Source organism: Nannobrachium achirus (genome assembly GCF_963921795.1).
Source record: "Nannobrachium achirus genome assembly, chromosome: 7".
NCBI classification, from domain to species: Eukaryota; Metazoa; Chordata; class Actinopteri; order Myctophiformes; family Myctophidae; genus Nannobrachium; species Nannobrachium achirus.
The window spans coordinates 51,691,914-51,704,413 of NC_137816.1; the positions used below are offsets into that span (position 1 = coordinate 51,691,914).

Here is a 12,500-nt window from a genome sequence, read left to right on the forward strand (position 1 = left end):
GGCTGATGAGTTTGCACTATGGTATTGTTAAATGTACTTACTTTCTGTGTGGCTAAACGAAAGTGGTGTCAGGAAAGGGGGTGTTAACTCTTCCAAAAAATATTTTACTGCATGGGTACTCACACCGCAAGGTTCTCAGTATTTATTTGGTATGGACTGGAGTTGGAGAAGTTCAAAAGACTCTGTGCCTCAGGATAGGCTATAAATACTGACAGAGTGACATTGTGATTTGTAAAGTTCTGTTAACGACAGAATAGCTAATTGATCCCAGGTCCAGGATCAATATAGCTACTCTGCCAAAGGAGAGAGGCTTTACTATTCAGGCATTTGTCCCCAAGGTCATATCCTCTTACTCTAATATTGACCTTCCTGTTCTCACTTGGCACTCAGACCAAATCACATCCTGTTGTTATCATGCCATTAAAGTACCTTTGTCTTCCATTTCATTTGATATCTTCTTCTCTGTATAGCCTTTGTGGCAGGTTATCAACATCCAAACATAGAATGTTCACTGTCAATACAGTATCGCCTCATTGGTGGTGGTGGAGTCATGATGGCATGTTGGCAAAGAATGTTCAACGTATTGACTTGAGTATCGGCAGAAAATTATTCTGTTTGACTTTAATTGGAACAATTAAAATGAAGGAGTTTAAAGAGTGCCTCAGAATCCTTTAATTTAGTTGATCAGCGTCTCTGCTAAAAATATATTCAGCATTAGTGGTTCTGGACAAAAGTAACAAACAGACTATAATTTCCTATATTACTTTGATAATTAATTGAATTAATTGAAATTAAATTAGTTATTTCAAGTAGGTCGGGAGTGGCTTGTTGTCGGTATCAGCCGGTAACACGCGGGAGTCTGTCCCCGTTACAATGCGCTAGACCCCTGGGAGATGGACTGCTGAGGTGGAGCGCCACACCTACCATCAGCTCCCAGTACTTGCCGCACGACTTGCCAAGACATGCTACTCATACGCTGAGTTGGCGGTGCCCAGAATCGAACCCATGACCTTGCGGTCCAAAGGCGAGAGCTCTACCGACTGAGCCACCCAGGCACACATTTATTATTTTATTACAAGTTATTTACTGACATTTATTTACCAAAGCATTGGTCTCATGTCAATAGGTGACCGGCCCCAGACATTACAGTAGGAGAAAAGGTGTTCATGTTTCATGTAACTGATGAAAATATACATCACTGAAACAAAATAGATGACAAGAATGGGTTCAAAAGTCGAGGTGGCATTTAGCGAAAGGTTCTCGTAGCTCTGGAGTGTCTCCTACACCAGGAATTGGATATTCATGAATTGATTCAGCGGTGTCAGTCAGTCGTGCACTTTGCCAAGGGCACTAATCCATGCGATGGAATTCATGTCTACTTCATATTAAGTTTCCCATGTTGCTTATTGACCTTTTCATCTAGCATTTTCCCTCGCTGATGTGAGCCGGCCCCATCACAGAAGCTGTCTCCGGCTATTATTTTGGTACTTTCCATTCTGCTTCGGGTGAAAAAGACTAGAGCATTTAACACATCGTTCCTCTTCGGGGTGATAGGATGGGGGGAAATGAGAGAGAGTCAGTTTAAAACATTGGCTGCCGTTACTATTTGAGTGAACAGAATATGATGTGGTTTAGAAAAGAGTTCGCTGCCTCGGTTTCTCTAATTCTCTTAACCAGGGACGTGCAGAGAATGTTAGAGAGGCAGGGGCTGACATCTTTAAAAGGGCCTTTTGGTGAACACATCGAAAATAGCAGACCTCCAAGCTCACAACACGTCGCGCTGCAACGCGTTGTGAGCTCGGCTATTTTCAGTGCTTGATACCACACTGAACTAAGCATAATCAAGTCAATACTGGAGATGTGGCGTAACGGCATTGATTTCTACACAGAGACGCCAATTCTTTCAACAAAGGATGCTGCATTCAAGTTCAGGAGAGTTTGGATAAGTCAATTCTCTTGAATGCTGCCTTCAGGTATGACATGGAAAGAGGGCATTTGCATTTTTTTCACCATAGTAAAAACTGCATTCATGGTCTGGGGAGGGCACTTTTTAAAAGGATAAAAGGGCAGGGGCTCAAGCCCCCTTTAATGTCTATGTGTGCACGTGCCTGCACCAGAGTATACGGGTTCAAATCCACCGTGGTGTATCCGGTTTGGCTGAGCGTCTAGGAAAACAATTGTCCCTGTTAGGGGTAGGAAGCTGGGCTAGCAACCTCTACGGGCTGGGGTGGCAAATGTCAGCTGAAGGGAGGGGGGGGGGGGGTGTTTTCCTGGTGGGGGGCTCATCACGGGCAGGTGAACCAGTCATGTAACAGCAGTGAGTGACAAACCACATAAATCTTCTACTTGTCTATGATATATCAGTGATATGTCACTCAATGAAGCTCTAACTAAGCCATAAGCGTTAAGGCAAATTTACACTCCGTTGCACAATCACTAAACAAAATATATCATATTTGCAACTGAAAAGCGTCAACATTACTAAGATTGTCAACCCTTTTTACAGTTGACAGCATAATTCTGACACGACATGGTATTTCAGCAAAGTACGTTAGCCTTTACTTGGCTATAGCAAAACAGACAACACCTGACCGTGGCATTGACTTACTATACCTGTAACAACACCAGTAATGAACACAGCTCTGTTGGCCCTGATTGTAATACTATAAGATAAGATACTGTGAAAGGATCAGCCGTGCTCAGTCCTGGCTCTATAACATTTGAATTGATATCCTGCCAGTCGATCCATTCTTCATTGTGTCTTCGATGTGTCACTTTACAAATAAATGGCTTATGGTTTCCTGGTAGAAAACGGGGGGCGCCGGAATGGAGGTCCGTCCCCAGTCCCCTCCTGGGTTCATGTTGTATCCTTCACATTGCACTTTTCACCACATAAAATATGTGCAACAATTTTACATGTCCCATCAACTTTTTAGCTCTTCTTCAAAGTGTCCTGTGATAGGTCCTGAGGAGGATGATGGAATATATAGAATAAAAGGTTGAAACCATCCTGCAGGGCCATAGAGACAGCATGTACTGACAGTGAGATGAGCGGGATGGGGCTTAATTTAAAAGACTACCTTCTTTCTAATTAACATCTGCCTTAAGGCTACTGGTATATATATATAAACAGAGTAAGCCTTGGTGCATACCAATGGACAAATTATGGGTTAGAACTTTCAGTCTGCTCTCAAAATGAACATTCATTTGATCCAGTAGCCTTGGAATAAGTAACAAGATGAATTATTCATCTCAATTCGTTAATCTTGTATCTTTTTTCAAGAGATTTATTTAGCTAATTAAGCAGCAAAGTTGCTACCTCAGCCAACTATGTCATTGTTATAACGTAAGAATATGCTTTTTATTTTATTTTTTACAAGAGACTAAGAAGGACTGTAAATGATGACTCTTGGCCATTCAACATTTTAGTCAACATACAGTAATATAAATCTTTCTTTTCAATCAACATGTCTTCTCAACACAAACTTATAATAGCCGAAACCTAATTTCAATTCCGTTTCATAACGTCTGTGATGAAAACAGCAAAAAAAAAAAAAAAAAAAAAAGAATAGGAAGAAGAAGAAAACTGTATACCAGGCTTATCTTGACTGACCTCCCATTACGCACTTCACTTTGATTGGCAGGAAATAACAGCGCTTAATGAATCATTTACTATATGAAAATAATTGGTGTCCCAGTTAATTGCTCAGAAGATGAAATGAAAAGGCAATTAATGAAACAACTCTGTGAGCTTTGTTTAACCACTTGAACCACAGCATGCTTATTCCGAGAGGAGAATTAGCTAAAAATAGCCAATCTACAAGATCTGCTGTTTTTGCCAAAGAGATTTGGTGAACTACGGGAAACAAAACAGTCAAAGTACAGTTATAACTCAAGTCCAGTTCTCTAAGACAGCGGTTCTCAAATGTTTTCATGTCAAGGACCCCACAATTGACACCTATTAGCCCACAGACCCCCCATTTGAAAAGATATGCCAGGGAAGATCTTTACAGCAGTAACCCTAGAGCAGTGATTTTCAACCATTTAATTTCAAGGACCCCCAGTTTGACATGCATTAGACTACGAACCCCCATTTAATGGCATTTCTATCTCTGGGACCCACATTTATATTGTAAAATCAATGTTATGTTAAATCTTAGAGTGTACAAATGGAATCATTTAGCTGGGGACCACCTGGAACTCCCTCAAGGACGGACCCCACTTTGAGAACCAATGCTCTAAGACTAGAGGGTCTAAGACAAGTTGTTAATGCACAAAAATTACATCGCCAAAAGATCACATCTGCCTGTGTACCTTTCACTTAAAACATTTGCATTGTAGCCTCCTCAACGTACACTGCATGGTAGATTTGACTTATCTGCAAAGCATATCACCCTCTCACCACAGGGCAGTGTTGAAGAGACTTTAATATGGCCTGGGTATGCAAATCTGGGGGTGAGGGGTGGAGCGCAGCATCTTATCTGAGAAGCATTAGTGCACATCATTGCAAATGCCATTTTATTCGCCTCTCAGCAACCGTGAAAAAAACTAAAAAACTAAAAACAACATGAACAGTAATCTTTTGTATGGCGAGAGTGTGAGCTAATGATATGAATTAAGAATCACTAGCCTAAAGCTAACATTTTAAGTGGTGTATGTACTGTATGTGTAGTGTACAGTATATTTTAAGTGTGTGCGTGTGTTTAGAAAAAAGACAATGTGCATGCAAACCCCGTTTTTGTTTTCCTATGTAAGCTGGCACTGTGCAAATAAACAAAGCAATCTTATTAGACAAGGCAAAGACAAAATGACAACAATGACGCTTAATTAAATATAAATATTAAATCACTGAAATGTAATGAAAGCCATTTATCTTGACCAAACACGCTTTAACCAACTCATTCAAGGACAAGAGCAATAACTATTAGCAATAGCTTTTTTTATTCAGTCTTTTCAATCTTTTTTCATTTTTTTTTCAGATAGATCACAATGAACACAGCCTTTAGACAATAGCAGTTGAGATAATCCATACAAATGAATGTCTCTGGTCTTTTTCACCAGTTGCCCATTGTAGCGTGGAGCCCTATGATAACAGTGTGGGGCTTGGGAGGGTGAGGGGAACAACACTGACAAACATTGGGTGCTTATTTTAACTAACCAAAAGGACATGTTGACGTCTTAATAATGTGCGTGAATCAGTGGCTATCCGCAAGTAGCCTCCATAATGTGTTTGCCTGCATCAGTGTGAGTCAGAGAAGAGAGGGGATTAGCCACATTCTGCGAGGGCCTGTCTTAATCACTTGGTAAATTCAGCAGTCTCCGGTGGCCAAAAATACCCCACCCTAGATTTGACTAATGCACCGATCAATCCTTTCGCATGCCTACAGTGGGTAATTAGACAATAATGAGAAGCCTTACATTAGGCTCGATCTCCAACTATGTGTTGACCTCAGCAGCCACTGCTCCATTAGACAGCAAATAGCCTGAGAGACGACCATGGCTATAAAGCATACCTTCTACCCCCCCTGAACCAGTTCATTTCATGCCCACAGCTTGCCAGGGTGTACAATCGTAGCAGCCAGACCAGAGGAACACCATTAGTGGGGCCAGCCTTTTAAAAATGTCTGAACTGTGACATTGACTGTTTTTTTTGCAGTAGCCAGATCCCGACTAAAAGACAGAGTCCCGGGGTGATTTCAGTGCTAGTTTCAATGAATGGCCCAAACAATAGGAGCACAGCAATGGTTTAATGTGATGGCATTAAAACCGAGAACTAGTCACAGAAAGGTTCAAAACAATGAATCCATTAAAACAGATGAATGCACACTGGCACTGGTGGTGTGCACTGGACATACACATCTACACACATAGGAAGTTCTTGAAATAAGACAAAGAAACAAAGAGCATACAGTGATAAAACGATGGTACATCACAAAGACTCATGAATGACTATGCACTATAGGGAATGTCAGTGCTCAATGCTTAAGGCATTGTTTACCGGTATGTGTACTGAGGATCAACGTTACAGAGCAAACCTTGTTCATGAAATGTGGCAAAAGTCAACCCGGTCAGAATTATCGGGTCACAATTGAAAGAGGCAGGAAATGTTATATACAGTGTGTGTGTGTGTGTGTGTGTATATATATATATATATATATATATATATATATATATATATATATATATATAAACCAAAATCAATACTCCTGTACATAAAAAGCGAATAAAGCAATGAGGGGGGAAACACAAGCAAATGTATGGAGAACAAACAGAAGGTAGAAAGAAAACATCTTAAAAAGGTAGGAGACAGGGGAATGCAAGATGTCATTATAATGCAACAGTGTTTATGAAGGACATCTGTCGTTTAGCAAGCTCCCCCCTGGGCGGCACAGTGTTTTAAACGACACAACGAAGGTGCATCTCAATACTCTGAGAAGTCTTCCTTTACTCGTCTCCTCTTCTTAGCCAAAGTGTTTTAGAAGACACTGGACCATGGTATTTCACTAAAGAAAAAATCCTGGCGTTTTTCACTACCTGCTCAACAAAATTGTGTGGACTAAGAAAAGAGAGAAGGAAACATAAGGAAGGGGAAACAATATCAGAATACTCAGACATGACATGTGTGTGTCTGTAGGATAGAATGCGTTTGATCTGCCAACCCTGACATACTAGATGCACACAACAGGAGCCAAGTCCATGCACAAGTCATTGTTCCTTCACCTTGGGCATGTCTCAACAAGAACATGAGGTTATTGTCATATTTAATCTAACAGCCTACTGTTTTGCCTATCGTCATTGAATATTAGAAAAAGCACCCCCCCATTATTATTTCAGAGGCTGGCCGAAATGTGCCAAGATTTTTAAAAATAAATATTTGTATATAGAGTTTTGTTTTATTAAGAAAGCCTGAACGTGAAGACACTTGGTTGATATAAACCATGTACCTAAACACCGAAGACATCGAATCTAAAGGAACTTCAGAAAGTGTTTCAGATGCTAATGTTTCTCCGGAAAGTATGACAACTCTAATGTGTATAGTGAAGGAATACATACAGTACAGTACATACATAAACAACACAGAACCGCTGAAAAAAAAGAACCTCTTTTGGTCCTTTATAGAAAATGCACATTCGGGTGGACCAGGGTTTCATAAGCAGTCACAAAGCTCCACAGAAACAACAAGCTCTCCGCAGAGACAGTAAGGCAGTTATATGATCACCAAGGAAACCACTCCACTTCTCATTATGGCAGGTTTCTTTTTTCCCCCTTTTTTTAAAAAGAAAGTAAAAACAGAACCAAAATACATAATACCCATTTGAGTTACTGTTAAAGGAAATAGCTGCCCCGTAAAAATCTGCTCAGTAAAAAAATGCTCAAACTGTTGTCTTGTGGTTGTTTGTTTTTGTTGTCGTTGTTGGTTTGAACTGTATTCTAGGTCGGCTGGCTCATTACGCTTTCAACAGTTAATGTGTATTTGATCCAGTTAAGATCTCAGGGTAGAAAGAGGCAACATGTCAAAAGCACTGAAGCCAGCCTGCAGGATGCAGAATAGAGAGAGGGGGAAAACATCAACAAAATCCCAAACTAAAGCAAACTCACAGAGTTCGACAGCTACTAAGGCAACTTTTGCCAAATACAATATAAGCCCATGTATATTGCAACACAACTATATATTAATTTAATAAAATACACAATATCGCTTTTGTACACATAACAATTTGGCTCAAATGCACAGAAATTGCAGTAAAATCAATAAAAATATGTAATTTTTTTATGTAAACACATTTAAATTGGATACATTTACACATATAATGATATATGTATAGTGATAATGTGAAGGGACATTTTCTTGTTTGTTAATATTTTGGGGTATTCTTCTTTGAAACAGTGGCAGTGTCCTTTGCGGTTCTTTGAATAAATACCCCTCTTAACCTGTTCCTTTACTCCAGGACACCTTTTTTGCTAAACATTTTCTCGTTTCTTGTTTTCTTACAAAATGTATAAATATCTCATTAATATTTGGACACTATACTGTACATGAATTCATACATATATTGATCTATATAACCATATAGATGTTTTCTTTTCACAGTTGAGGAAAAAATGTCCCTTTTTATACAGGATTGTGATTGCCTTGAGGCAGAGTCAGACACATGGAAATTCACCGTACACAAGGGACTGAAAGCTGATGATTTACATGTATTAGACGATTACACAGATGGCCAATTTTATTTGTGTGCACATGTGTGTGCGTATGTGTGCGTGTGTGAGTGCTCGTGTGCATGTAGGTACGTGTGTGCGTGTAGTACATGTGTATAAAACGGTGTCCACAGCTACACCAGTCAAGAAACATGAATGCTTAAATAGGGGTGAGACACAGCTTACACATGTGATTATAAATGACAGGTGAAACATGTTTTACACTGTTAATAATTCTCCATCACTCTGGCCCTTTTAAGTTCCTTCGCTGACCCCAAATCTGAACACCCCTGATTTGCCAGCCTCTTCGCTTCCAACACACAGAATCTGTTAACGCTCGGAACACCAATAATACAAAGTCAGAAAAGATAGAGTTGTTTTTGTGTCTTTCTGTCCTTCACTGGTCCCCAAAGGGACCAGACGTTTGTTCCTCTGTTCCTACCTCGATTGTCATGTCTGACCATACGAAGTCCTTGTCTTTTTTATGCCGGTGGCAATCACACTTAACAGAAATCCGCCTACGCACAATCAGATATGTAGGATTTCACAAGAGACCATGAACAATACATGTATGAGCTGGTGGGCACTTAGATAAAAGCTTGCAAGGAGCCAGAAGCATAAGCCTCTGCCATCTGCTTAAAGAATCCAAAACAAACAAACAAAAAAGAGTTCATAAAGTCAACAGAATTCAAATGTTCAAATTTTTGTTAGTTATCAAGAATGGTAGCAAAGTCACCACAGCCAACTGGTGCCAAAGCAATATTATAAATTGTTTCCGTTGTCCTTCCAGTTGTAGTTATTCTCAACAACAAATCATTTGATCACAGCTCCTATCACAAGAGCCTTAGTTGAGTTGTTTTGGTGACAGTTTTTGATGGCAGTCGCATCCTTTTCCTCTCCGCTCGCCTCCTCTCATCTCCCTCCCTAACTTTCTCGTAGAGTTCTCTGTGTCACTTCCTGAGCGTGCCAGTGGCCTCACTTCCTCTGCAGTCCTGCAGCAGTTTGTCGATGTCCCTCACCACCTGGTCGGCGTCCATGCCGTCGTGGCCCGCCTCCAGCTCGGGCTGCTCCAGGACGCGCTCCATCTCCCCCGAGCACACCGTCTCCTGGCTGATCCTGGACCGGGCCTCCGCTAGCACCTTGGCCACCGGGTCAGACGGAGGCATGGCCGGGTAGCCGCCCTGTTCTCTGCTTTGTTTGGCCGGTGACAGATACTGGCCGTCGGGGGGGCCATAGTGGCCCGAGCACGTGGCGGGCGGAGGCTTGCCCTCCGCACCGTCTGCCGGGCTCTTCACCGAGGAGCAAGGGGAGGCGGTGGAGCAGCCCTTGGTGGGGCTGCCGGAGGCGGAGGGCACCTCCTGGAGCAAGGGGCTCAGCGCGCGCTTGGCCTTCAGGTAGGGCTTGACGTTGGCGACCAGGATGGTGTGGTCCCGACGCTCCTTGCCAAAAGTACAGAAGGTCTTCTTGCCGTTGGGGTTGACGGTCTCGTAGGTCTCGGTCTCTGGCACTGTCTCCATCCCTGCGGGCACAAACAGATTGTTCCGGTAGTCCACGCCCTCCGCCTGGTTGCCGCCCGCTGGGAACTGCGGCATCCAGCAGCGGTCAGAGTGACCCAGCACCCGGCACTCCTCCGTGCAGTTCACACAATCCTCATCTGCAGAGACAGAAGAGAAGGACAAAGTGGGGTTACAGGTGAGCCACACATTACATTTACACATGTAACATGATTACACCACACACTGAGAGGGCAGCTAAATAAAATAAAATAATTGCGCATCACTGAATTCCGAACAGCTGAGAGTCCAAGGTTGGGTGATTAGAGCTACAGTAAACATAATGAAATATTGTGGAAATGTGAATACATACACACACACACACACACACACACACACGCACGCACATGCATACACACACACACTCTCTCTCTCTCTCTCTCTCTCTCTCTCTCTCTCTCTCTCTCAGGGACACCTGCTGGGTGAATATGCATGTTCCAAAGCTCTGATCAAGGGGATGGCAGAGCATACAGAAGGGATGGATGGGGGTGGGCTACAGAGAGGAAAACAACAACAGTTGAGGTTTTGGCAAAGGCATAATGCCGTTATCATAAATTCATGTCACTGAGCTTTGAAGCCCTCCCTAGACAGAGACTCCGTGCCAAACGCCTTGTGCTTCTTCCCTATGTGTGTTCCTGCATGTTTATTTTTTCGCTGGCGAGAGAGGGGGGGAGAGAGAGAGAGAGAGAGAGAGAGAGAGAGAGAGAGAGAGAGAGAGAGAGAGAGAGACACACACACACACACACACTCACATGTGCTTGTGTGTGCGTGTGCTTGTGAGAAAGAGGATGCGCGCATGCATTCTCCTCTTTCATCTCTATTCAGAAGGATGCACACTCTGGCTGATTACGGGAGTGTTCATAGCTGTGTGAAATGGATCCAGAAATGGGTATGGAGGGGGGGGAATCACATTTCTTTCTCCCCTATTGGGCACAGGGTGAAAAACAGAGGAAGAAAGAGCATCTGTTGTCCCACAAATGGAATGTTTCCATTGGCCAGGTGGGATGAAGCTATAAGACAACAGTCTGGAGGACCCGATACATGACTTCATATTACCATGATACAACCAGCGTCTTCAATCCATATGTATTACATATTCCAGTCAGATCCGATATCAAATAATGGTTCCAGGTTATTCTTAGCATTTGTTAAGTGCACAGTGGGTGGAATTTTCCAGCTTGACAGTAGATAAGTGACCTGTCAACAAAGTATAATTGGTTCTCAATGCTTTTCACTGAATGTCTAAACTTTGCGGCTCACACATTGTAATGTGTGAGATTGTATGGCGACTCTGACCTGCAGTACCTGCCAATATGATTTAGCTCTGGATGGAGTTTTACATATCTGAGCATAATTATACAATTTTCTTCTGTAAAAAAGTCAAACGTTCTTCTGTGGTCAAAGTCAAGCTGCAATAGGTATGTTGTGGGATTGGGTGTAACATGTACAATAGGCTAGCAAATAACAAACATTAAATCAAACAGCATGACGTCTTAATGCCCCAAATCAGTCTGAATTACATATAGTAATACTATACCTCATGCAAGTCCTTAAAACATAATGCTGTTAATAATAAGAGAAGGTTGATTTAGAGTTATGTAATGTGTGGTGAGCCTCTGATATTTACAGGGAAACTTGCATGCCTGCAGTAAAAAAAAAGAAAAAAGAAAACATGAAATCATATTTATACATTTTTTGGTTTGGAATGTATTCAAAGATACAACCGAAAATACACTTAAGAGGACGGGACCCCAAGCTTTTAGACAAGGCCATCGAACATTGAGGTAATACATACTGTCCTCATCTCAAAACAGGAGAGGGAAAGTGTTTTATACGGTATCAAACTAATACAATGTGTTATTGTTGATGTGAGCGTCTGGTGGCTTCACTTGGGTATAGGCTTGTCTTTGCAGTGTTGCAGGTCAGTAGCCCCCAATTCCCAAGAGACTGCTCTCCTAAGCCACAAAGGATGAGCTTAAGACTTCACAAATGTTTAAGGAAGGCCAAGTACCACTGCCAAAGAGAGGCTGACATTTCCCATGCTGAAGCGGTCATCTGGGAGGAAATAAGAGGAAACAAAGACAAGGGAAGCTTGACCAGTTTGAGACAGAGTAAATTGAAATGGCGGGGGGTAAGAGCATGTCACTGCTCGCTACCCGCACAAAGCAAGTACAGTATGTCTGTCTGTGTTTGTGCAAGAGTGATCTGAGATTAGAAAAAAGAACGTCCAGACCCCATGTCAAGGCACAACAATCGGTCCGAAGCAAGTACAATCGATTTTTATACTTTCATTGTGTAAATACAATGGTTCTCAACCTGTGGGTCAGGACCCCCCAGAGGGGTCCCCAAATTAATTTGGGGGGTCCCCAGATGTTTAGCTAAATGTTAATGTAATTTACTACTCAAAGGGACTGGTTGTCCAGGATTAGGACCCGCCGCAGCGGTGTCCGGTGAGAACTTAACCACGATGTCAAAACCCTCATGTAGGTTGTCCGTGTCCAAATATGGGGCTTGTGAGGTCAGACTTAGTGAGATGCGTCGGTTATCTCCATATATGGAGATTCAACATTCAACGGGTAACTATGGCTACCTAACCACTAGCAACGTGACGTGAAGGTGAGTGAAGGTCTTTGTAACAGTTAACATTGTTTTCTCACTCAACAGTAAACAGTATCTGCACATTTCTAAAGTGACAATTTAAGGACTTTAAAGGCCTTTTGATACCTCTGGTCAAAGTTTGACCAGAGG

General features: G+C 42.1%; 1 protein-coding gene across 1 annotated transcript in view; it reads right to left on the reverse strand.

Moving 5' to 3' along the window:
• Positions 1 to 9,149: 9,149 nt before the first annotated feature.
• Positions 9,150 to 12,500, reverse strand: part of pcdh17 (protocadherin 17) — a gene marked incomplete at both ends in the record, with an annotated part of 68,986 nt that continues 65,635 nt past the window's right edge. The window contains one exon of the mRNA XM_080729202.1: positions 9,150 to 9,853. Coding sequence (XP_080585328.1) covers positions 9,150 to 9,853 — 704 coding nt within the window. The remainder of the gene's footprint in view (positions 9,854 to 12,500) is intronic.